Source organism: Grammomys surdaster, unplaced genomic scaffold, assembly GCF_004785775.1.
Source record: "Grammomys surdaster isolate TR1022 unplaced genomic scaffold, NIH_TR_1.0 126133, whole genome shotgun sequence".
In the NCBI taxonomy this organism is placed as follows: Eukaryota; Metazoa; Chordata; class Mammalia; order Rodentia; family Muridae; genus Grammomys; species Grammomys surdaster.
Window position 1 is genome coordinate 5,188,309 of NW_021620941.1, and position 26,869 is coordinate 5,215,177.

General features: G+C 46.6%; 1 protein-coding gene across 3 annotated transcripts; it reads right to left on the bottom strand.

Moving 5' to 3' along the window:
• Positions 1 to 26,869, bottom strand: Ttf1 (transcription termination factor 1). 3 transcript variants are annotated; one of them, XM_028757049.1, is made up of 12 exons: positions 26,830 to 26,869; positions 21,409 to 22,740; positions 20,094 to 20,320; positions 17,513 to 17,698; positions 16,198 to 16,276; positions 13,582 to 13,712; positions 12,668 to 12,902; positions 8,131 to 8,220; positions 6,264 to 6,329; positions 3,718 to 3,803; positions 2,666 to 2,843; positions 1 to 1,383 (listed from the first exon to the last, which is right to left on the bottom strand). In XM_028757049.1, exons 2-12 carry the CDS (start codon positions 22,731 to 22,733, stop codon positions 1,365 to 1,367), a joined length of 2,622 nt encoding a protein of 873 aa, XP_028612882.1. In that variant the 5' UTR covers positions 22,734 to 22,740; positions 26,830 to 26,869; the 3' UTR covers positions 1 to 1,364. The 3 variants fall into 3 exon arrangements, 2 of the variants coding, with proteins under 2 accessions (XP_028612882.1, XP_028612883.1); XM_028757050.1 differs by lacking the exon at positions 26,830 to 26,869 and adding an exon at positions 26,277 to 26,495; XR_003709937.1 differs by lacking the exons at positions 1 to 1,383; positions 2,666 to 2,843; positions 3,718 to 3,803 and having other exon boundaries at positions 12,675 to 12,902.

A 26,869-nucleotide genomic window follows, 5' to 3' on the forward strand; every position in this document is an offset into this window, starting at 1 on the left:
TGTATAAACAACCAAATTCTTTTATTTTCCATTTTTATAAAACTGAGAAAATATATATTCTTTTGGAATACTTCACAAAAATATACTTTCATGTCAACCAGATCTATTGTCGTCACTTTAATTTACGATATAATATTCTATTCTAGGACCATACTTCCTGTTAAGGAATATTCATTTTTTTCTCTATTACAGAGAATTGGTTTATACATTAGTACTATTATTTTTGTAGGAGTAATTTAGTCCTGACAGCAGAGACTAGAATGTGTGAGGGACAGAAGGGCCTGGGTAGAGAACAATGTAGTAAAATAACACCATTCACACAATGTTTTATTCCTGTGTTTGTTCGAGACAGAGTCACCTATAGCCCAGGCCGGCCTAGAATCTGCTATTGGTAAGGACCAATTTGGACTCCCAATCCTCTGCCCCATGTGAATGCTGGGTGCATTAGTGTGTTCCACCTGATTACTCTGTTATCTGTGCATCTGTGGAAGTGCTGGGCACATAGCAAGCAGAAGCCAGTTAGTGTGCTTCCTTCTCACTGTGGCTGGTTTAGCCCACCTTCTAATGGTGCCACAGAAATGACATCTGCGAGTTCTCAGGGGACAGTAGACTGCTGAGTGGCACCAAGGGAGACAGCAGCATACTGTTATCATTAGCCACATTTTCCTTTCTCTGTCTCCCCAGCACAGATAGAAGTCTGAACACTTGGCATCCCAGATTCCCTTGCAGTGGTGTTCTGCTAAGGGTCACACATGGACACATTTCTCTGCAGGGTGGTGGTAGCAGCAGCAGCTGCAGCATCATCAGCCGCCGCCAGGCTGGGAATGGAGAACAGCTGAGAGGACCACAGGAAGCTGTGGACTGCAGAGTTAGAGCTGCTCTGCAGTGCTTGTCCACTCTCTGGGCAATGCACTTCTCCTTTTGGAGGATGCTCCAGCATCTCATTTCATGCGTGTATGCTTGAGGAACTAAGTAGCCCAGGCTGGCCTCAATCTTGTGACCCCTTTGCCTAACCCCACAGTGCTTAGTATACAACACCATGCATAGATCTTGCAGAAAACTTTTTGTTACCTAAACCCTAAGTTCTCTCTCTGAAACACCTACAGTTGGTTTAACTCTCCTGACTGACCAAAGAGCAACCCTTTCATCCAGTCCTGAGAATCCAGTGGGGGCTGTGCTCCAGCTGACAGACTCTTCCAAGACTAACAGCTGGGCTTCTAGGAAGAACACAAGTGTTCCAGCAAAACACCATGTGAACTCGGTGCCCAGCATGGGAGAAGCATCACATGCAAGCAGGGTCTATGGCCAGTGCACAACAGAAGTCCAAGGGAGCAGAGACCAGTGTGAGGGAAGAGCAGATCCAGTCACTGCGCATCAGAGGCGCTGGAAGAGAGCACAGTGACAGTCGTCAGGATAGACCGGCTTTCTCATTTTACTGGGTATAGTGTTATCTGCTGCACCTGGGGCTGGTGGCTGCGTTGGTTCAATGGGACCAGCAGTGTAACTGCTTCAGCACATCGGTACAGAAGTATTCAGTCAGCTCACACTTGTATGTATATGTGCACATGCACATGTGCACACATGTATGTGGATGTGGAGTCCAGAGAATTTCCAGTGGTGTTCCTCAGGAGCTGTTCTGTTCATCTCTTGTTTACTGGCCCTATGGCTTGTTGATTAGACTATTTTGCTCACCTAGCCCTGAAGATCCTCCTGTTTCCACAGCCCAAACGTGAGGAGCATGCATGCGGCACCATGCCCAGGCCCAGCTTTTTATTTGAGTGTTAGGGATCTGACTCCATTGTGAGCAAGCACTGCACTGGCAATGGTCTTCTCTCCAGCCCCCAGTGTGTTTTAATGCTCACAGACCCTTCACACCATCTGTTTTTTGTTTGTTTGTTTGTTTGAGACAAGGTTTCTCTGTGCAGCCCAGACTATCCTGGAACTCACTCTGTAGACCAGGCTGGCCTCCAACTCAGAGATCCGCCTGTCTCTGCTTTCTGAGCGCTGGGAGTAAAGGTGTGCACCACCACCTAGCTCCATTACATCATTACTGTGTGTTTGTTTGAGACAGGGCTCTCTGTGTAGCCCTGGTTGTACTGGAACTTGCTCTCTAGACCAGGCTAGACTTGAACTCAGAAATCCATCTGCCTCATCACACCTTTTTTTTTTTTTTTTTTTCTGAGACAGGGTTTCTCTGTGTAGCCCTGGCTGTCCCGGAACTCACTCTGTAGACCAGGCTGGCCTAGAACTCAGAAATCCACCTGCCTCTGCCTCCCAAGTGCTGGGATAAAAGGCGTGCGCCACCACTGCCTGGCTTCATCACACCATTTTTAACAGACCTCAGGACTGACGATTCCTGCCTGGTCAGATCTGGATCACTCCCCCAAGGCTTATGTTGCTACAGGCCAGGTCCCCAGGGCAGTGTCAGTGTGAGATGGTGGTTGCTCACTCACGGGAGTTCTTCAGGCAATGGGGTGAGCCTTGAAAGGATTGTAGGATTCCTTGTTCTCTTTTGCTTCGTGGTTGTGAAGTAAATGACTTGCTGTCATGTGTGCTGCCCTCTCTCATTGTGAGGTGAACTTAGGCGCTCCTGTGAAGAGGCGCTGACTGTCCCCTGTGCACACATAACCTGATGGAAGGGACGGGAACCAGCACCTGCACTCACCTGGGCTCCCCTGAGCCCCCGGCATCGCTGTCATCATCGCAATGAAAGATGTCTGTGAACAGGAAATCTTGTTTGGGAGCCGAGGGCGTCTGGATCTCACTGTCTTTTTTCTCCATCTTCTTGTCTAACTTTTCCTTCAGCAAAGGCAGACTGTGCTCATATAAGTAGCCAACAATTTCTGCAGAAAAGGTACAGCCTCTAATTAAGGTCAAAGGTCACAGGACCTTAACCATAATCCCCCACAGCTATTAGCACATGGAAGATCAATTTATCTGGTGCATAGTCACTTACAGTGTTTTAACAAAATCCTACAAGGCAGACATTCATTATTCTTTCATTATTCTTGTTATTTTTCTTGTTGTTGTTGTTCCTATTGTTATTGTTATTATTATTGGCATGGGTGACTATGGTGTACACACACGTACAGATGCATACACAAGCGTACATCTGTGTGGAGGCCAGAGGTTGATGTCAGTGCTTCCTCAACTGTTCTCTACCTCACTTCCTGGACCGGGCAGCTTTGTGGACTTGGCTACAGTGGCTACTGTCTTTGTCTCTCCAGACCTGGTATTGCAGGTGCACACTGCCATTGCCCAGCTTCACATGTGTACTCACAGTTGTGCACACACAGCTGCACTGTAAACACTTTACTGACACAATCTCCCAGCTCCCTCTAATTGACCTTTGCAATAAGGACACTGAGGCCTGACATATTAGTCATGGACTCAGTGAGGAGGTGAGCTGGGAGGTGATGTCTGCAAAGTACAGAACAGTGTCTTAGGACACTCTTCAGGAGTCCCTGCCTGTGGCTTCAAGCACAACACCTTTATGAAACAGCAGAGCACAGCACACTGCCCTGAGAACCTGTTGGAGCTCTGGACTCAGCCAGGAGGGGTGGAGACTCTGAAGATAGGTTCTCACATGGCTCAGGGAATGTTATATATAGCAGAGGCTGGCTTCTAACTCAGAGACCCTGATGCCTCCACCTCCGTATTGCTGGGATCACTACAGTGAGACAACACCATACTCTTAACAAGGATATGTATACTGACCTGGAAAAGTCTTTTTCTGCCAAAAGGGAACACAGGCAGCTTTCAGCTTATAAAATTTTGCCTGAACAAAAGGTGGAGGGACATCCCTTTAGAAAGGAAAGGTAAGAAAAAACCATCAGTGAGCACATTGTCAGTTCTTTTTGTGATGAGGTCTCATGTATTCTATGCAGGCCTGGGACATTCTATCCAGTCAGGGATTTCCTGATCTTCCTGCCTGTAATGCAATCCTAGTAAATCACTGTATCTAGGGCAAACATTAGAACAAAATAGCTGTTTTCACTATATATAGAGTAGATACCAGAATGAAGAATTGTCTTCTAGAAATACTTTGACCATGAAGAAATCTTTGTGGAAAACAGTGATTATTTTGTTATCTACAGAGTTGTATTTCTGATGGAGCTTACCAGCCTGTGCATGACTTTGGTCACATGACAGTCCTGGCACACCTGGAATGTCCTGTATTATTGAATATTGCAGACATGAGCAATGAGGATTAAAGTTGCAGGGCCCTCGTATCTTTCTTCATGAAACACACAGATTAGAGTAGGGGCTTTGAGAAATTTGTTTTACTCAAAAAACAACTTTTGTGTAACAATCAATAAATATGCTCAACTCAGCTGTTCAAGGTTCAGTTCATCGAGGCTGGACCTCCCTACTGCCTCAGAGCTGGATTATATTCTTGCATGACCCTTTCTGATTGTCTTGAGCAACTCAGAACACTGACAACTGCCTTTACCCCACCTGATTCTGTGTGGTGCTAGGGACCGAACCCAGGTCTTTGTGCATGCTAGGCAACACACGGACAGCTCTCCAATCATGGGCACACCACCACAGCAGGTTATTCTGTATATAACTCACTCCAAGTACACTGAGAGTTGATTCTAGAGAATGTATTTCTAGAAACAGATATACTGATTTCCAAATGGAATTATTCAAAGGGACTTTTCAAATCCTCCAGGGTAGCAAGGCTATAAAGCAGATATAATTTACTAAGAAAAGAAAACAAGCAGAGGCTGTGGACAAAGCTGAGATAGGCTGGTCAGATGTAACCAGTTTCTGAGAAGAGAGTGGGTATACAGAGCTTCATTTGTTCCTTTATCTGTTTACACTTCTGATCAAAGGTTTAAAATGACTAGGTGTTGTTGGTAAAGCAGTACTTAGGAAAAAGCAGAGCTTATTAGAAAAGAACACGTCTCAGGAAGCTGAAAAACAAACTCAGAGAGCAACAGAAAAATAACAAAGAGATGGGGAGAGAGGGAAGAGGGAGGGCTGCTCAGGGTCAGGCCAGCCAGAGTAGTAAGAGGGTAGGAGAGAGAGAGAGAGAGAGTGAGGAGAGAATGCAAAGGAGGAACCATTATAAAAAGACTGACTCAGTCAATGCTGGACCTCTGAAAGGCAGTCCCTGGAGACCTTGCAGGCAGCGGAGGAGAAAAGTGCAGGGCCAGCATGAGCTCTGATGGTAGGAGTGGTCCAGGGTCTGTAGGCCTCTTGTACAGATGCTCTGGTAAGGGACCCAGAGGCTGGTACCCTGTGGCCAGAGGGCTACTCACTGTTTCTTTTCATACCTCTCTTATTCTGGACAATGTAACCTATTCTCTATTAAAAAATAAAACATAAAGTCAAACTGTGCTGGCTAATTAATGTCTGACACAAGCCAGAAACATTTTGGAAGAGGGAACCTCAACTGAGAAATGCCCCTACCAGACTGGCCTACGGGCAAGCATGTGGAGCAAGTTCTTTAATGTGGGAGAACCTGAGTGCTATAAGGAGGCAGGCTGAGCAAGCAGTGTTCTTGGCCTCTGCATCAGTTCCTGCCTCCAATCCCTGCCCCAACTTCCCTCCGTGGTTGCAGGTGAGAATCCAGGGACTGTGTAACACTTGTCAATCAGCAACACTATTCTACTGCTTCTGGATGTGGACTGCTAGCCCTAAAAAGTTCCCCAGTTCTTGAAGTTAAAGGCAGAAAGCTGGTGAGTTTGAGGCAAACCTGGGCTACATAGCAAGATCCTGCACAGAGAAAGCTAAGCAAAGTGAAGTACAAGGTGAGACAAGACAAGTGAGCCGGTGCTATAGTGGAGGACAGAGGTTGAAGTATGCCTCTATCATGTTATGTTTTGAGATAGTGTGGAGCTCAGGGGCTACTCTTATTTTTCCCCACCCTTCCAGCACCAGGGCTACAGAGGTGGCCACCTTGTCTAGCTTTGATACACGATGAGACTGGATTCAAACTCTATAGACTGAGATCTCTTTCTAGCCACCTCCCTGCACTCATACACAAGTCCACATACGCTTTTATCCTGATAAGGTGTGATACGGAGTCACGTATTGAAAGTTATCTCTGGGTGTCAACACAGAGCCTAGTAAGCTGAGGCTGATCCCTACAACCCACATGGCGAAGAAGGAGAGACTGAGTCTCCCAAGTCTTCTGACCTCCATGTATGCACTGTACTCACATACACACTTGTATACAGGTACATACCATAAAGAAAACGTATTTTAAAACCTCTCATCATTGAATAAGCTGAATGTTCAATAAGTGGTCTTACCCTATGGCACCAGCAAGATCTTCCCAATCTATTTCATTAGCATCATTCACATTTAGTTCATACAACCTGTAAGAAAAAACAAAATTTTCAAATGAAATCCACCTCCATTGGCTCACAGAATACCAAGAGCTGAAAGGCCAAGAGCTTTCACCCCATTCCAGTCCCCTCAACTACACTGCCCAGCCTAGTTCAAGGTTAGTCCAAGGTCAGAGAATGAGCTAAGGAGATGGGCTGAAAAGCCACCTCTCTATTCAGCACGGCTCCCCAGGAGTCTCCTGCCTACTCCTACACTACTAGCATCGTCTGTGCACTACTCATACACAGCAGCCCTCAGTGCCACGGGGAGGGGGCATCAGCCCCATTCTACAGACAAATAAATGGAGCTGAGGGTCTGGGCCACCAACTCAATTTGTCATGATTACCAATCAATGAAACCCAGGATCTCAGTTCTGTTCATCTATCTCTCCTGCAGAGGGAAGAAGAGTGGGGGACAGTCAGCCAGTGTAACACAGGAAGTACAGCAGAGTGCTGGGACATAGAAGCTATAGACAGGTTGGCCACAATCAAGGGCCTCTGCTGCTCTGATCCCCCAGCATCATGAGCCTAGGTCTGCCAGACTCACAGGGGTTATATAGATTCTCATGCTTCCACTTCCCTTGGGACTACTATGAAGAGGAACTCAGGGACAAAACCATGAAAATCACACCAACAGTGCCGTTGTGGTACAGTGTAGAGGAATTTTAATCCAGCAACATGGCTGCTCTGGCAAGGAAGGGATCACATCCAAAGAGCTTCTGGGTCTGTGTGATACAGCTGGAACAACACACCTTTAATCCCTCTGGCTGGAATACAAACATGTCCTTAGTATACCCCTTTAATCTCAAACAGTGAAGGTTAAGTTAGGTGTAGAGGGAAGCAGCTATGTTTGAAAGTGAAATCTAACTGAGGAGCAGACAGAGTGATGAATCAGAGAAAGACTTGACAGAATAGGATACGTCCAACTCTCATGAGAAAACAGAGGAAAGAGAGGCAGCTCAAGAGAGCAGCAGAGGGTGGGGTGGGAAAGAAGGTGAGAGAAAGACAAAGAGGCAGGAGTTTTACAGGAACAGTTTCAGAGAGACAGGTTGCAGGTAAAGGCAGAATGGATCCAGAGAATAAGAAAGAGCCAGAAGCCGGGTGGTGGTGGCGCACGTCTTTAATCCCAGCACTTGGGAGGCAGAGGCAGGTGGATTTCTGAGTTCGAGGCTAGCCTGGTCTACAGAGTGAGTTCCAGGACAGCCAGGGCTATACAGAGAAACCCTGTCTCAAAAAACCAAAAAAAAAAAAAAAAAAGAAAGAAAAGAAAGAAAGAAAGAGCCAGAAAATTAGAACAGATTGTTAGAGTTACTTTGAGATAACTCAGTCAGAAGCCAAGAGAAAAGCCTGTTTGAATCAGTCAGTGTGGAGAGGAACTTCGGCTAGAACAGCTGAATTGAAATAGCCAGCCTGAGTTTAGAAAGAGCTAGAAAGGGTGACTTTATTCAACAACAAGCCTCTGAGATGACAATTATATCTGGCAAATAAAAGTTACATTTACAGTGTAGTGGGGCTGTCTAACTTTTCCCACAGGGAGAGCTCTACAGATTGAACTAGCACCCTTGACTGAGTACACAATATGGCTGCCATGTACTCTCCCACGTACTCTCAAAAACATTGGGTGACAGGTAACTTCTCTTTATCAGCCTCATTCAGAGTTGGTCAACAGAGGCTCAGAAAGGCAGCTCACACACCCACTGTGACACACATGGAAGACGGGTGCAAGCAATGGCACCCTAGTCTCTGGATTAACAAACAGGGGTTCACATAGCACCCATCCCTATTTTGGTACCTTTCAATAAGGGTGATTTTGGCCTGTAGAGCATTGATCCCACGGTACACGAACCCACCATGGGTCATCCTTTTGGTAAGAATCTCTGTCCTATTAACAGAAAGAAAAGCGTAGTTTAATTTTAGTTTTTTTTTTTTTTGGTTTTTCGAGACAGGGTTTCTCTGTATAGCCCGGGCTGTCCTGGAACTCACTCTGTAGACCAGGCTGGCCTCGAACTCAGAAATCCGCCTGCCTCTGCCTCCCGAGTGCTGGGATTAAAGGCGTGCGCCACCACCGCCCGGCTAATTTTAGTTTTAAAAGTACAACGCTCCTACATTCTATCACATAAACTGCTCTCATTCACTGGGCAGGAATAAATAAATGGGTAAAGTGGTTATCATGTAGAATGTGGATAATGGGCATGAGAGGATCTATTTTGTGGCATGAAATTTTAGTAAGGAAAAGTTTTTTTCAAATTCGTAAATGACAATTTTGGTTTTACTCATGAAAATTGATGAAAAACCACTACTAGTTCTATAAAAGTGGAATGTTTCAATTGAAAAGAACAGTATACTTATCAATACTATTTTCATGATGCAGCTTGCTGGCTTCCCTTTACAATGGAGTTTGCATCAAGTGTAAGTTACACACATTCCGGCCTTATCCATCCTTCTTGCCTCCATGTTTTCTCTTCAGCTCCTCTGCTGACTCATTGGCTGTACCTTTTGGTATCGTATTAGTGGAAATAAGACTGTTTTTAGACCCAATTAATTCTGGACTAATGAGAACATTCTGAACTGTGGCTGTCACAGGAAGAGAAGCTTTTACAGAAGTGGGCATCTGCACTGGAAGACTGCTCAGGAGGAACACTGCCATCCCTACTTGCGTTAGAACACACAGGGTTTAGTGAGCCAGGGATGGGCATAATATGTCTGCTAGTAACAGAACCAACCCTGGAATTGTTTGTTATTCTTCCTACAGAGTAGAAGACTTTCCTTATGAAGACTTAAGCCTAGTCTAGACCTGTTAAGCAGTATCCATTAGGTGGCAATCTAGGACCTGAGCATGTCTTTTTTTTTTTTTTTTTTGGTTTTTCGAGACAGGGTTTCTCTGTGTAGTTCTGGCTGTCCTGGAACTCACTCTGTAGACCAGGCTGGCCTCGAACTCAGAAATCCGCCTGCCTCTGCCTCCCAAGTGCTGGGATTAAAGGCGTGCGCCACCACTGCCCGGCTCGAGCATGTCTTGATCAAAGGGGTTTGATTTCTTTGCTTTGGGAAAACCTGTGAGTTTGTGTGTGCCCAAGTATGTGGAAGCCAGAGGTGAACACTGGCTTCCTTCTCTAGTGCTCTTTATCTTACTGTTTGACACATGGTTGCTCACTGAGCCTGGAATTCACTCACTGTTGAATCAGGGCCAATCAAAGAACTCCAGGGATCTGCCTCCACTCCCCATCCCACCCCTAGTGTTGGGGTTACAGACACCAGGCCTTTATTTAACATGGGTGCTGGAGATCTGAACTTAGGTTCTTATGCTTTATCCACTGGGACATTCTTTAGCCCCATAAAGGAAATTTTTGAGACAAAAGGAATAGGTCTATTTATAGGCACTGAAGGGCACTATGCAAATGCACTTGTGATTGTTTATAAATGGCTATTGGGGCTGGAGAGATGGCTCAGCAGGTAGGAGCACTGGCTGTTCTTCCAGAGGACTTGGGTTCAATTCTCAGTACTAGTATGGTGGCTCACAACTGTGTGGAGAGAATCTCTTGTATACTGTATGGAAGTATTGCTTGTCAATAAAAAGCTTGATTGGCCAATGAGATGAGGCAGGAAATAGTAGGTGGGAGTTCTAGTAGGGAGAGAGGAACTCTGGGATAGAGTCAAGTGGGAAGAAATTCGCACTAAACTCCTAGGAAAACTAAGAAGAAGTAACCAGCCATGTGGCACTCATAGAACAGAATAAGCGTGTTCCTTAAGCTATGAGGTTCGGGAAAGAAGCCCAAGCTTATGGTCTAGGCATTTAGTCTAATTAAGTACATCTCAGAGTTCTTATTTTGGGTACTGGGGCCCAGGTGGAAAAGCCTGTGATTATACAACTATCTGTAACTTTAGTTTTAGGAGATCCAGTGCCCTCTTCTGATCTTTGAGGGCACCAATCATGCATGTGGTGCACAGACATATATACAGGCAAAGCATTCAAACATACAAATAAATAAATCTAAAAACAAATGACAAAACAGTTGGCTTTCTTACTCCCATCACTAGCCTCTGAACACCAATGCCAAGCTTGCTGAGAACTCACATGCTGATTCCTGGGGCCTGCAGCCGGTAGCTGGAGTTTGGGCTGCCAGCCTGTGTCCCAGTGAACACTGGCAGTTAGAATCCACAACGGGAGTGCTCTCAAAGAGCACAACTCAGCCGGGAGGTGGTGGCACACGCCTTTAATCCCAGCACTTGGTGGTGGTGGGGGGGCAGAGGCAGACAGATTTCTGAGTTTGAGGCCAGCCTGGTCTACAGTGTGAGTTCCAGGACAGCCCGAGCTATACAGAGAAACCCTGTCTTCAAAAACAAAAAACAAAAAACAAAAACAAACAAACAAAAAAGAGCACAACTCAGCAGCAGCCTGACAGATCACTTCTTCCATGTACATGATTTCCCTCACCTTCTTGCCCTCCTCTCCTCACCTTCTGGTTTTCAATCAATGCCTCTCTCTGTGGTCTGTATTGGCCTTGAACCCTTAAGCCCCCTGCCTCCTTCAGCCTCCTGAGTGCTGGGATGGCAGGATTGTACTGCCAGGCATCACATACATGCACACACACACACACACACACACACACACACACACACACACACACAGCGCTAATCCACACTGCTCTTCCCAATCAATAGTTAGAGGCTGGGCTTGAGCTCATTTCAGGGGCTAAGGTGCCTATCTTTCTTTCTATTCCTATTAAACACACCTTGCTCATCTTATGATGACTCTGGAGCAGCACAGCCCCTCATCACTCTCCTTCCAACAGTGACCCATCAGCCTCCAGCTGAGGCTCAGAGTCTACTCCCCTCTTGTACTCTAAAATATGAGAAAAAAAGGGTTCCACTTCCTCCATACTTTACATACTTCCAGCATTATTTGTTCTTTGGAGTTTCCATCAAACACACACTGGACTGGGAGCTTGGCTTGGTGCTGGAGTGCTTATGTAGCTTGTGTTTGACCCTGGGTCTGAGCCCCAGAACAAAACCAAAACAAAGCACCCAAATATCCCAAGCAGATTATGAGGAAAGTATGATCTATGGGTCTACTTTTAATGTAAAGTATTGTACTTAATGGATTTTTCCTTCATTTGGAAGGAAGGTGAGGTGTGGAGAGCTTTTGGGGCCTGCTTCTAGAAACTTAGTGGGAATTTGACATTGGGCCAGGACAAAGAAATAAACTCAGGTGGGAATCTGGCTTTGGGCTAGAACTCAGGAAATAGGCTCAGATTAAGAATATTTACATTTGAATTAATGCAAACTCAGAAGAGGATCAGCTGAGGAATGTGTGGGAGTCCTTTTGTCTTGATCGCCATTGTGAGTAGCCCCTAGAAAAGGTGTTTACAGGATTTTGTTTATTGCCTTGCTTTCTCCTTGACCCAGAACTGATCTTATTATTTTGCATGTACTTAAAGTGGTGTAAGAGCAGACTGAGAAAAACAAGCCCTTGTCAGCCTGAGAACTGGCTGGGGTCAGGCTACAGTGCTGTCTAATTGTCTTTTTTCTTTTTAATCCACGCTCCCTCCCTGAAGAAGCTGTTGACTGACTGAGCTGGCTTGGTCAGTGAGGTCACAGAGCGCTGATGACACAGTGTGGGTCGAGCCCGTGAGGAACCACTGCTTCAGTCAGGCTGTAGCTGGATGTGAAGGCTCAACCCTCCAGGACTGAGGAAAGTGAGAGTAGGTGGGGATCACGCAGCCAGAAGGGAACAGAAACTGCCTACCTAGCTCAGAGTGACCACAACTACTGCACCGCAGCAGAGCCCAGAGGAGCTGTCGACCTACAACTGCAAACGCACAAGGCCAAGCTACAGTGCCACTAGGTGCTGACATCCTTGGGTTTCTCTCTCAGTATCTGTCATTTGCTTCAGTGTTGCAGACTTTTAACTTCTGCACATTATGGGGTATGGAGAAGCTGTTTTATCAAACAAACAAACAAACAAACAAACAAACAAAAAAGTTCTACCTGCCAACATAAAGAAAACTAAAGAAAGATGTAAGCAAGAGTCACAAACCCAGCTAGTTTGCTGCTCTGTCTGGTCTCAAACTTGACATCCTCCTGCCTCAACCCCTTGTGTACTGGATTCACAGGTCAACATCACCAAGCCTATCTTTAAGTTCCATATGAGGAAGAAATAAACCCCTGCACAGAAGCTGCTGCACAGCAACACACTGTCAATCAAGGCACATCAGGTGAAGGAGGTGCAGCGGATGCTGACGTGTTCCTAACATTGTGTGTTGTGTGTACTTCTTGCCCAGGGCAGACAAATGTGAGCCCTACTGCAGGTACACAGGGAGCCCCACACTTACCACTTACTTTTGCACTGCATCCAGTTCCGGGTCTCCACTCTGGCTTCCACTTCCACCCATGATATGCCCTTGTAGAGTTTTTCCCGGACAATGGACAGGCGACCTTCAGGGTCTTCCTGGAGTCTAGAATCTAGTTCTCTTAACTCCTGGGGAGACATCTTCTTTAGGATCACATCCTCCACAGCCTTGATTAGCCTCTGGGTTTCTGCCTTACTCCAAGCACCATGGTTTCTATCTGTACACATAAAAGGATGGTCTTGTATCACAGTTGCTCATCTATTTGCTTCTAAGCACATTAAAAAGGGGATGATAGCCGGGTGGTGGTGGCGCACGCCTTTAATCCCAGCACTTGGGAGGCAGAGGCAGGCAGATTTCTGAGTTCGAGGCCAGCCTGGTCTACAGAGTGAGTTCCAGGACAGCCAGGGCTATACAGAGAAACCCTATGTCAAAAAGCAAAACAAAACAAAACAAAACAAAACGGGATGATAAATCATGCACTTTCCAGAAAATAATGGGAATAGCTCAAATAAACTGAAAATAACTGATAATTTTTTTTTTGTTTTGTATTACTGAGGCACAGTCTCTCTATGTAGCCCTGGCTGTTCTGGAACTCCCTATGTAGGCCAGGCTGGCCTTAAACTCACAGAGATTCACCTGCCTCTGTCTCCCGAGGCATGTTCCACTCTAGCCCAGTTTAAGGTCGCACATCTCACTCCCAACGGCTCCCTCCTTGCCAACTCTGGGAAGGCCAGTTCATGCTGCAGGATATGGACTGAGGGTGGTCAGTGCACACAGAGAAGTCAGATGAATGGGCACAGAGAGGGTCTTTAAAAGGAGCACGCATTGAGAGTAGACCACAGAGGCCTCTGAACACTGGCTCAGTCATGGACTTATTTCACAGAGAGACCACTTACCACCACCAATCTGAGAGAACTTGAGGGCAACTGAGAGGCTGCTTCGGGCTACCATGGCCCCAATCTTTTTCCAGTCATTTCCATGGAGGGAATGGTATGCCTTCAGCTTCTTAGTATCTTCTTCATTGTACCTGAGAGAAGGAAAATGATTGTTAGGTTTAATCAAGTCCAACACTAGGAATGGCATCTTGTGGCAGAACCTTGGAAAAGCTAACGGCAGTACTGACAGGAAGCCATCCACCTCCTCCTATCCATGGCGGGAGCCCCTCACTGCCTGTTCATGCATTTCTGGTGATTATGCCATCAGTGATGGCTGGAAAAGCCAGGTCTACTCAGTCTCTCAGCGTCCACAGCAAACCGTCCAGGCCTCTTCTTGTATCACAGCCTATGCTGGCTTGCACATGGCTGTCTCCACCCACTGGCACTGCTACGTGGATGGTACCCTGCAGGAAAAGCTGCACTGGCCACAAAGCTGAGTACTCCCGCTGAGCATTTCTTTCTGTACTGCTCTAGGTCTGCAGTAGGAACCTATGGACCAATGGATTACACTACTTCCTCTAGACCAGTGCTGGCTGCTGTTAACCAACATCATGTAAGCCACTCAGCAATGTATCACTCCCCACATGAAGAATTCCTTCACTTAGTATTCATATGATCAATGTGAGAGCCAACTTCCTTGGAGCTGGGGAGCTGGGGATGTGACTCCATGACTTGGCAGGTCCTGGCAATCACAGGGCCTGAGTTCCACCTAAGTGCACAGCACACTACTTCCAGGGGTCAGTGTTGAAGTGCAGGACCATGAAACGACAGCATGGTTTCTGGTTGAGCACCAGCTAGAAATCGCTGGAAACCTCAGGTGATCCTAAGGGAAGGTATGGATTTTACCACGCTCTCAGACTCTAGGCTCCTGACACAAGGCCAAAGACCTCCACAGGGTGGGGTCCTCCAGTTACATACGACTACGCCCCCTAGGTCCTCCACAGGTAGAGGGTGTGACTACAGGCCACAGAGCCTCAAGACAGCTCTGGCTGCATCCTGTAGGGATGTGCAGCAACACTTGCTTGGCTGGGTCACAGCTGGCTCGGCTTGCTTGCTTGGGTTGGGTGGCAGATGGTCTCTGTGGCTGAGAACGTAGAGAGGTCGTCAGCAGATTAAGCAGCGGCTCTGTAAATTGAGACCTGTTCCACTATTCCCCACAGCGGACCCCAAAGAAGAAAAGCAGTCCCTGGTCTTAAGATATTTATTGTCGTGGTGGAAAATGGATGAAAACTATACCTTCCCCCAACTCCTCGTATTTTCAGGGCAGGCCTGAGGTTAAACACCTTTGTAAGAAGGAGGGTCTGGGAAGGAAGTTTAATTGACTATGCTCCTCTGGCCTTTAGGTATCTCATTAATATGGAGATATTAATGTCTTGAGGCTCTGTGACCTGTAATCACGCCCTCTACCTGTGGAGGGGCTAGGGGGTAGAACAGTGACAACCTCCGATGAAGACCTTCTCTAGCACAACAGTGTTCCTGTGTCTGCAGAAGTACACTCACAAACAAGGACTGTGGAAACCACAGACACATTCCGCTTCGTTATTAAAAATTGTGGGCAGTGGGCTGGACAGATGGCTCAGCAGAAAAAGAACAGAGTCACCACCTGAAGGACATGAACTGTGTGTGAATACATAGCTCAGTGGTTAAAAGCACTTACTAGTCTTTTTTGGTTGTTTTTTGCTTTTTGGGATAAGGTCTCTCTATGTAGGCCTGCTGTCCTGAAATTTGCTGTGTAGACCAGGCTAGCCTCGAACTCAGAGATCTCCTTCTGCCTCTGCCTCCCTCGTGCTGGGATTAAAGGTATGCACCATCATACCCAGCTACACTTACTGCTCTTGCAGAGGTCCCAGGTTCAGGTCTCAGCACCCACACGGAGGCTCACAACAGCCTGCAACCCCAGGTCCAGGGGATTTTACACCTCTTCTGACCTCTGCAGGCTCCTGTGTCTGTGTGGTGCACATGTACACACACAGACAAAATAAGTCTGTCTAGATTAAAAAGGAAAGAATTGTGGGTGGGAGCATACGGCTACAGTGGGCAGTAGAGGTGGGAGAGAGCAAGCGAACAGGCCTAGGAGACGGGCAGTAGGTATGATGTTTGCCAAGTCAGTTTGAGTGCCTCAGTTCAGATTCCTGACTAACTTAAAAAGCATGCCCGCAAAATAAATAAAAATTAAAGTGTCATTTGAAAAATAATTCAGAATGTTGGACATAGATGAAAACTGGGGACTTTTTTTGGGGAAGGGGAAGACAGAATGAAACTCATGGCAGAAGGGAATACTATGGCGCTTGGAGCTTACTGTGCAGTGGAGAGCAGAGCATACAGGAGCTATAGGAAGGCAGGAGATGTCCAGTGCTAAAGCCCAGGTACAAAGAGACAGAGGACACAGGAAATAGAGAACTCCAGAAGGCTTCTTGAAGAACTGGGAGTGAAAATGGATCTTAAAGGTATAAACCTAACAATCTCCAGCCAGGTTTCAATGCAGAAGCCTTTGTGACCCTCACCTGTCAGTCGTGGCTGTGGATATTTTGTTTGACATCAGGACCAATTCTGACCCCAGCACTGAGACTTTCTTACCTGCCTTTGTAGTTATTCACATCAAATATCTTCTTTGCACGATAGTATACAAGTTTCCAGGGCCGAGCGATGCCCTTCCCTACAGAGAGTTAGTAATAGTCAGAGAGGTGGCATGTGGCCAATGTGAGACACGGTCACAGACACCACAGTGCAACAGTGTGTAGGCTGGGACTTCATGCACCCTGCACTGTCAGAACAAATACACAGTTACACTGCCTTGAGGAGTGGTGCACACTGGGTTTGCAGATCCACTCACTAGACTGCCACTTCAGCATAATCTGCGGGGCACCAAGCTCTTTGAGACCTTCTCCCAGCCAAGCCTCCCCCCATCTCCCTTTCTCCAGACAGCCTTCCCCCTGCCTCCCTGTGTACACTGAAAACACATGTGAGATTACTATCTTCAAATTCAAAAGTGGTTCTTTCAGGAGGGACCTGTTACCACTTACTGATCTTTTTTAAAAATATATTTTTTTGCCATACTTGGTGGTGCACACCTTTGATCTCAGCTCTTGGGAGGCAGATGCATATGGATCTCTGAGTTCGAGGCCAGCCTGATCTACAAAGCAAATTTCACAATAGCCAGGGCTCCAAAGAGGAAACCCCTCAAAAAGATGAAAACAATAAAAATAAAAAATATTTTGGGGGGCTGGAGAGATGGCACAGAGGTTAATAACACTGTCAGCTCTTCCAGAGGTCCTGAGTTCAATTCCCAGCAACCACATGGTGGCTCACAACCATCTATAATGTAATCTGGTGCCCTCTTCTGCCTACAGGCATAAACGCAGGCAGAACACTGTACATAATAAATCAATAAATATTATACAGTGTATTTTGATCATATTCACTCTCAACTCCTTTCTCTGACTCCTCCAAGATCCACCTCCTCCTCTCTTCTCTCCACTACTTTATGTCTTTTTTAAAATAATCTGGTGTGTACAATTTGTGCTTCCATAAACTTCTGGGCATGGGGTCATTTGTGGGAGAGTCACTGAGCTCCTAACTTTCTCAGCAACAGCCCTCTAGCAGGGCTCCACGCACTTCACTTAGGAGATCAGAATGCATGGAAGGCTGTGTTTTACCAGGAAGGAATGACAGACAGGTAAAGAAACTAAAGGCATAATTACTGCCAAGTGGACAGGATAGAAGATCAGTTACTTTTCCACAAAATCCATTGAAGGGCTACTCCTGAGAGTCACGGGCCGCACTGCCAATCCCACGGGATTCAGGGGAAGTATTTCCTTGCCACTGGGTCGCCACTGGGATGCAGGCAGCTGTGGGAAGACTGAGGGAGGCTTGGGTCTCTTTCCCCACTTACCAATGTGCAGTCTGAAAGCATGCTTCCGTTTTAGGTTGGTGATCAGAGTTTTCTCCTCTGGGTATCTGTCTGTGTACAGCAGCTTGTCTGCACTCTCAATTCCAGTCAGGGACAGGAAATCTTGCACATTTTTCTCTATTTGTCTATTTTCTTTAGCAGAAAATTTGCCAAATCTAATAGCCACACCTAGAGATGGAGTGAGGGAGTAAAGTACAGACTGTCAATAATGAAGCAAAGCCACTACATTCCTCTCTCTCTCTCTCTCTCTCTCTCTCTCTCTCTCTCTCTCTCTCTCTCTGTATGTTTGTGTGTGTGTGTGTTGTGTGTTTGTGTGTGTACAGACAGGCTCTCCTGTTGACCAAGTAGGCCAGGCTGGTTGGCCAGCAAGCCCCAAGGATCTGGTCTCTACCTCCCCAGTGTTAGGGTTATAGGCACATGCCACCTGGCCCAGCTTTGTTACATGGCTTCTAGAACAAAACTCAGGTCATGTTTGTGCAACAAGTACTTTATTGACTGAGTATCTCTCAAGCCCAAAAGGAAACCTACTGTATTCATGACCAGCTGGGAGCACTCCACTGGGCAGGAGCAGCCTGCTGGGAGCAGCCCACTGGGCAGGACCAGTCCAGTGGTATCTTTGGCACAGAGTGGCTCTCTGGTCCCTAACCTCAGTTCTAGCCTACACCATATTTCTTCTCCCCAAGTCTTTCCAGACAGCTTCTTCCACAGGGACTTGCTTGCTTCCTTAATATCTTTAAGATAGTTATGTTAAAAAGCAATGAACATTTCAGAAGAATTTAAAAGAAGCCTTACTCCACCTACACACCACTAAACTCCCTGAGAGTGGTGTTCACAGGGGCTAGCATGAGCCTGCTGAAATAACACGAGTTTTCTATAAATCAACAAAACACAATACATTTTACACTGAGCTCCTGTTCCTCATGCAATTATAAAGGATCAACTGTGTGAAGCCTACTTCTTTCTTTTAGCAGACTTGGATACTCAAGAGTTTACCTATCTGGTTTTAGGTGTTTTGTTTGGTTGAGACAGAGTTTCATGGAGCTCAGGCTGGCTGCAAACTCCCTATGTAGCTAAGGATGGACCTGAACTTCTGACTCCTGTTTTCACTTTCTGAGTACTGGGATTAGACATGCATCAGCACACTCAGTTTATGTGGATTCTGGGAATCAAACTGTGCATTGGGTACATGCTAGTCAAGTGCTCTACTAGCTGAGCTTTATCCTCAACCTTTTTTTTTTTTTTTTTTGGTTTGATTTTTCGAGACAGGGTTTCTCTGTGTAGCCCTGGCTGTCCTGGAACTCACTCTGTAGACCAGGCTGGCCTAGAACTCAGAAATCCGCCTGCCTCTGCCTCCCAAGTGCTGGGATTAAAGGCGTGCGCCACTACCACCCGGCTATCCTCAACCCTTGTTTTAGGTTTATTATACATGTTGAGGTTGCTCCTTTTAACCTAACTGTAGCCATATTGTATTTATACTCCATGTAACTCACAAGGTGAAATTAAGTTCATATTTACTACTTTAACTTACACTGGAGAGTGTTATTAATAAGCCAAAAAGTTATGGTTGAATTACCTGTATCCTGTTAGCTCAATGTTCTGACACCCCACTTACCGCTGGCCCACCACTCCTCAAACCTCGCTCACGACCAGTCAGTTTAAAGGTTAGCTGATAATACTGTATCTAGTTAGTCAAACATGTTGTACTACTTCACTGTTTGCCTTCAAACCTTCGAACCTAGGTTTTCATATAAAAAGTCTGCCCTAAGGACAGACAGATGGCACAATTAGGTTTTCTTCTTGTGGCCCTAATTCATCAATCTGAAAGTGTTCCATACACATTCGAGACTGGTATTTGAGTGGTTGGTGCACAGCTAACCCTAGGCCCAAATAATGTATGCATGCATACATACATACCACAAAATTAAATAAATAACCCAGTAATTTATATTTGGAGCAAGGCATGGTGATGTACGAATGTTAATTCCAGTACTTGGGAAGCCAAGGCAGGAGGATTGAGAACTGGAGCTCAGCCTGTTGTACCTCATGATTCAACATGAGGGGGTATTCAATAATGGGGCCCCCAAGATACTGCTCTGTAACTGTGCCTGCGTGAGGTGCTTTGGGTGCATTGATTAATGTGTTCGCTTCTAATCTCTTCAATGCTTTGGCTCTCAAAGTCAGAGGCTCCTCACTCAATGCGCAGTGCACACCTGTATGAAAGAGCACTTACACCATACGCTATCACACATGATAAATACGTGCAACGAGAAAACAACGAGACTGTGACATTTCTCTGCCAGCAACTGCTCAGTAAGTACCACTCAGTTGTGGCAAACGGTCTCAGATTTTTTTCAAGACAGGGTTTCTCTGTGGTGCCTTGCCTGTCCTGGAACTTGATCAGTAGACCAGGCTAGTCTCAAACTTATAGTGAGATCTGCCTGCCTCTGCCTCCCAAGTGCTGGGATTAAAGGCATGTTCCACCACTACCCAGCTTTAAGATCTTTTTAAAGGATGCTTCTCCATCAATTCAGGTCACTCAAAAGCAGCACACTGAAAAGCTTACCTTGTGCCTTAAATTCTTTGAAGCGCCCTAGGTCATCTCGATACATGCGTCTGATCGTGGTGGCTGCCCTTTCCTGTATGTCAGGAATGAACTCTTGGAGCTGTCTCACTGCAGAGCCCAAATCCACATCCGACTCATCACAATCTCCCCTGTCCTCAGATATGTATCTTGTTGCAGAATTGCTAGCTGATTCCACATTGCTTTCTTCTTCATGGGTAGGTTCTAACCTAAGGGGGAAACTGGGTTACCAGCAATTCATTTCTCCAGCTAATACCTTTTAACGCTTCCTGAATGGGTCTCAGACTAGAAAAGTACTGAAGTTAAACTGCACCTGGGAGGCAGCCATTACTTCACTAATTTTCAAATTCTTTATGCACCCCCGAATAGATCAGATGGGTGTGTGTGGACAAGAGGTAACTGGATCCTACCAGTTAGTACTAGTTTATGTGCTACTTCTCACCCTTGGTTCTAGTAAATAAAGGCCTTTTTATCTCCATCGAGATCTCCTGCCCTTACAATGAGTTGAGTTGTAGAATACACTGGCTCCTCACTGGTTAGCTGGGTGTTCAGGGTGTGCCCAGCTGTGGCCGTTCCTGCTGCACAGGCCTCATTTCTCCCTCGGTTTTTAATGTATCCATTCCAATTGCTTTTCCTAGTTCTCCAGCAGATGGCAGAATCTGCCTGCTTAGTATGTTCAGGCACAACACCAGTGAGTGTCAGGCTGGAAACCACACCTTCCAATCTACTTGTTAGCAAGTTAGTGACTTTCCTAAGCCCTGTGGCCCAAGGAAAGCTAGAGCTCCAGCCCTAGCATATTCCTGCCTCATGATCAATGGACTGACAATGTCCCAGTGAGAGGACAGTATGAATAGTTCATACTGTCATCAATACCATCCCACGTGACACTTAACATTTAGCAGTCATGTAAAACTATTCAAAGACAGAACTTCCAAACAAACACAAAAAGATTACTGAGTAAAAATGGGAAGAGAAAAATCTGTCCCAGGTCCAGGATCTGCAAGCGGGGAAGTAGACTTGTGTGTGCGTCAAGCTTCTGCTGCTCCACAGAATCCCCAGTATAAGGTACATGGCCCTTATGTCCATACATACTCTTAGATAAGCCATGGGGCTGGGAAGTCTTAAAATGGCTCAAACTTATAGAATCAGGTAGAACAGATCACAGTGAAGATCTAATTTAACTATCTTCATTTATATATGAAGACACTCAGCTATCTACTCAATTAAACATCACACTATTCTTAAGATTTCTGTCACCTCATATGCATACAGAAGACACACTCCATTCACACCTTACCTCTGCATCTCTTCCCTGTGCTTCTTGGTGGAACAAGCCTGGGTTTCTGCCTCTGTTGGGCTGTGGTCCACGTCCTCTTCCCTCAAAGTACCACTACCTTCTGATGAGTCCATGAGGGCATTCTCAGCCTTGCTGTCTAGCACTGAGGCACTGTCACTAGAGGTAGCAAGAGCAATGGATGTGTGCTTTTTTTTCTTGGACTTTTTCCTGATACTCTGGGATTCTTTGATGCTCTCGCCTTCTTCTCCAGGCCCAGCCACTCTTCCACGGTGTGTACTATCAACACTTTCAGAGATAGTCCCCGAGCTATCAAGACTCGCAGGGACGGTCTCTAATTCCTGGTTCCTGTACATTTTTTTTTTAGACTTCTTTTTACAAAACATTGCTGCTTCTGTGCTTTTGCCTTCTAGATCCACAGAAGACAAGGACTCTGACTGGGACAGGGAGATACTCTCAGGCTGGCTTCCCTGGACAGCAGCCCAGGGTGTACCTTTCTGGGGGTGCTTTTGATTCTTTTTGCTCCTGACATCACTGTGCAGCTCTCGGCAGTCATGCTCCTGGGGTGCAGCAGTGGGCAGCTCTTCTGTTTCATCCACTCTGGCTGACCTTTGTCCCTTGCCCATATCAACATAAACAATATCCACATCCTTTCTAAAAGTCTCTAGCAGGTTCTCCATGTTCTCCTTATCTACAAGGATGACCCCAGTTTCCACATCCAGCTCCCAAACACTATTCTTTTTCTTTTTGTGGGCAGAAGTGGTCTTTTTAGCTTTATGGAAGGTTTCTGAATTTTTCAGAAGGGAAGAAGTAAGCTGCTGGGACTCCTTCCTCTTCTTCCTCTTCCTCCTCTTGGCTTTCCGAGGATGCTTGCTCTCCAAGTTCTCCTGGGACTCCCTCCTCCCCTTCCCCAGCATGGACACTGGAGGATGCTCACTCTCCAAGCTCTCCTGGGACTCCCTCCCCCTGTTCCCCAGCGTGGACACTGGAAGATGCTCGCTCTCCAAGTTCTCCTGGGACTCCCTCCTCCTCTTCCCCAGTGTGGACATTGGAGGATGCTCATTCTCCAAGCTCTCTTGGGCTGGTATCTGGGATTCCCTCCTTCTCTTCTTCCTCTTGGTTTTTTGAGGCCACTCGTTCTCCAAGCTCTCCTGGGCTGATGTCTGGGACTCCCTCCTCCTCTTCCCCAGCACAGACACCTGAGGTTGCTCACTCTCCAAGCGGTGAGAGGGCCATTTCTGAGGTCTTTTTTCAGACACAGAAGACCATTTCTTTTTCTTGCACAAAGTTGTGGTGTGGGTCTTAAATTTGCTTGTGTTCACTTCCATCCTGTTCCTTTAGGAAAATGTGACAACAATGGTTTATTTAGGCATTTTAAACATAAGCATGGGGGCAGGGGTGACAGCACAGTCAAATACAATGCATGACTAATGACAAGCCTGGAGTCATGAATATAAACTTTACATTATTCAAAATATACAGGAAGTTCACTGTGATCCACTTTGCCTAGTCCCATCGCCTTTATGATAGACGCATGCATGCATGCATGCACGCACGCACACATGCGCACACTCACACACCCCTCCCAAGTTCACAAGAAATACCACTGCCCTGCACAGCCTAGGGCCTCATGCCACTTACAGACTATCTTCTGTGATGTGTATTTGCTGTGGTTCCCCCAACATGCTCAGTCTTTTTCCTGGCTCTCTATAGGGTCTCTGCTATCCCTGGTCTACTAGTTGATGTTGGGGCTCCCTTGCCTGCCTGTGAGCTTAGGTAGAAGACTGTTTTGCTTTGCTTTCTGAGACAAAGTCTTGCTATGGAATCCAGGTTGGCCCCCACCCTGGGTATAATCCTCCCATCTTAGTCTCCTCAGTCCCAGGACTACCAGCATGCATCACAACACTTGGCAGGAAGGTCACTTCTTTAAGAAAGTTTACTCTCTACTGGCTAGCTTTCATAGTATCAGAAGGTGCCATGTGGGCTGCTGGGTGGAAAAGTGACAATCTTCTCCAGCTGTGAGCCCTGTGGACTAACACTGTGCCTATGGGTGCAACTGTGGCATAACTATCTTAGGTAGTCAACTACTTTCTGGGTGAAGTTAAGGCCTGTTCCATAGGAGGAAATATGCGCAGTACTGCAACTCTGGACCAGAGCCTGTGTCAGAGAGCTCCCAGCCCCAGGGTGAAGCTACCACTGCTGTGCTAACCAGAGACAACCTCACTGTATCTACACTTGTCCTCTTGACCACAGACCAGAGCAGCTCGCAGACCACGTCACACAAGTGTCTTTGTGCAGTGGACAGCAGTTGATTGATGCAGAAACAACCAGTCAAAAGACAGAGAATAAATGTCAGTGGAGTGCTCAGTCACAAATGGAACATCCAGACCCCCCTGCCCACCCTCCAAGGCTCAGTGACCATCTCAGAAGGGGAAAGAGTTTAAGAGCCTGAGGCTGGGGGAGTGGAGCAAAACATGTCTTCTGGACCTGATAGAGGCTGCTGTGTTCATAACTTACAGTGGCTGTTATGCAGCTGCCTGCAAGAGATCAAGCCAGTCAATACTCAATGTGGAGGGGAAGGGGCTAATGAGCTCCCACTCCTAACTGAGGTGATGCAGGCTCCTGGGGAAGGGGGAGTCAGTTTTCTCTAAGGTGTGATCCCTGGTAGGTTAACATGGCTCTAGAGGCTGGCCCCATACCCAGAGTATATGGTAGCACAAATTTGACTGGGTTATTTTTAAAGCAGAAAGAGGACATGAAATTGTGGGGAGGGGAAGGAAGTGAGGATGGATCTAGGAGCTGGGAAGTAGTGGGATGAATCTGATCAAACTACACACTATGAAACCCTAGAAGAACACAAGTATCATAGTTTACAAAGGAAAGCTTCCTTTCCTCATTCTCTGTGGCAATCTGTGCTTTTTTTTTTTTTTTGAAGCACTTGTAACTTAAAAATTGGCAATTAGCTACTCAGTCATTCAACATCTATCTCCTCTGCTAGTACATTCAGATCCCACAAAGGAAGGCAGTTTGTGCGTGCTGCCCCATGTCTACTGCCTGCAAGCCCTGGCCCAGCTCTTCATTAAAGCGAGCCAGGTCTCATCTTGACATCACTACATACCCCCGACCTCACGCAGGGTCACTGGCCTCTGACAAAGAGGACAGATGGGCCTTGTTAGTGATCAGCAAGACAAGAAAACTCCATAAATCTATAGTTGCACATGCCTGTAACCTAGCACTGAGAAGTGGAGGCAGGAGGATCCTTCTCAGCTACACAATAAGATTGAGGCCAGCTTGGGATACTGAGACCCTGACACAGACCCTCTTCCACAGTGTATAAAGAATTACATACAAACATTTCATATTCCTCTCCTCAATCTGAGCTGCTTCTGGGTACAAATATTTAGAATAAATATTTAGAATTTATCCTTGACTAGGTGATGTACTTATGTGGTTCACAACAGTGCACTCCTCCCAACCCTGACAGAATTTCTCTGTGTAAACCTGGCTGTTCTAAAATTCTCCCTCTGTAGACAAGGCAGGCCTTGAACTCACAATTGTTTCTATCTCCTGGAGACAGGATTAAAAGCGTGTACTACCACACCCATCCACAAGCAGTGTATCCGTATTTCCTATCAGTATCTCCGTGTACTGACCTGTAGCCTTCAGAGACCCTGAATCTCTTGCACCAGGCCTTTAGCCAACCTAGCCGCTAAGCACCTTTCCTACAGAAGGGACTTTACGTATCCTGGCCAGTGCACAGCAGCTGTAGGGGCTGTGTTTTGGAGGAAAGAGGCCATGAAAGAACACTTGGAACAAGGCAGGTCCTACACCTTCCATGGAGTACCAGAGCTGTTTTAGACCTTCCTCCCTCATAACTATTCCCCAGCTGGGAAGTGGAACCTAGGGATGCAGGGGACCCTTACAAAGACTTCAGTTGACACAGCAGGAGTGCACAAGGGCGACTAAGGATCTAAGACAGTCTTACAGGATCACTGTAGAGCCAGCACCTAATCTGGTTCTGCTCTCAGTCATTTTCATTTTTTGGCATGAATTAATGCTTTCTCTGTCTGTCCCTGTGCTATTGGGAACAGAGGAAAAACCCACAAACAGGCAAGTGAGCTGTATTAAAATCATGGCTGGAACCAGAACCAGTTCCCCTAAGGTAGCTACTAGCCAGATGAGGTTATTGAGCACCTGAAATGGAGTAGGGCCAAAATGTAAAACTGAAATAGATATGCTAGCTAACAGTCTCTTCACTGAGCACAATTCCAGTGCTCCCCTGGTTCCTGATCCTTCCAGGAGTCATCATCAGGAATGGCTTCCCTATTTTCCTCTACCTCCTTACTGTTACGGCACATTTAGTTACTGTTTTATTGGTTTTGTTTGTTTAAGCTGTTTTTGGCCCTAGATGAATTTTTGCCAAGGGCTGAGGTCACTTTGGTAACAATTATTTACAACTAAGCTTCCTGAACCTTGCTTTTAATATATATATGGAGGGGGGGGGAATGAAATGCACTTCGTATCTACTGCTACTGGGTGCTCGTGGAAGTCCCTGGAACTTAAGTCATAGATGGGTGTGATCTACTATACAGATTTGGACCAGCCCAAGTCTCCTACACAAGCAACAAGTGCTCTTAGCCGTTGACCCATCTCTCCACACCCTTACCCGATCTTGAGCAACTGGAGGAATTTATGCAGAAGAGTTAATTATTTACCCTCACTAAATGCACAGGAGAAAAGGTGTAAGTGGAGAAGCTAGTTCAAACTCAGGTCCTCGTGTTTGTGCAAGTATTTTACTTGCTGAGTCATCTCCTCAACCTCCATTATTTTGTCTGTTATTTTTCACAGAAAATATCAACATCCTTTCAGACCTCTAGGGCCTTCAGTTCCTCTTGACATTGTCTGGCCCATGCCGCTCATTTCTTGGCTTCCTCTGTCTTTGGAAGGCACAATGCTCCGATTTCCTGTCGGCCTCGCGATGCCTTTATGCCCCATGACTAGCCTCGGTGCGAAAGCCACTTTATCAGGGTACCAACACGGACACCTAACTGGTTCCCACAATCCCTTCCGCACAGACTTCCCAAAGAGCCCCGCAGTTTCCCGGAGGAGCTCTCAACTTCCAACTAACGAGCGGAAATGCACCTACCCCCACTTCCGGCTCCATGCAACCCCCCCCCCCCTCCCGCTCACCACTCTAGCTTCTGACTGACTCTGGCGTGCCCCGGGCTGGCGACCGGAGGAGCAGACTAGAAAGATGCCGCAGGCCGCGGCCTGAGTCCCAGGCCCCCACCGCCCCCGGCGGCGAGGAACAGGTAGATCCGCCTCAGGCCGCGGCCTCACTCTAAACGAGGCTGCAGTACAGCCGCCTGCCACACTTAGGGGGAGGAGGGGAGCAGAAACTCAGCGAAAGCTCGTCCGACCTACCCTCGGATAACGTAGCACTCGTCTTCCAACCCGGAAGTGT

What these genes read in the sequence shown, in the direction of transcription:
- Ttf1 (XM_028757049.1), bottom strand. Translation starts at nt 22,733, where the DNA reads ATGGAAGTGAACACAAGCAAATTTAAGACCCACACCACAACTTTGTGC. An exon ending in TGCTTTCAGACTGCACATTG is followed by an intron (nt 16,277 to 17,512) that starts GTAAGTGGGGAA and finishes AACTCTCTGTAG; the next exon opens with GGAAGGGCATCGCTCGGCCC. An exon ending in AAAATCACCCTTATTGAAAG is followed by an intron (nt 6,330 to 8,130) that starts GTACCAAAATAG and finishes TTTTTCTTACAG; the next exon opens with GTTGTATGAACTAAATGTGA.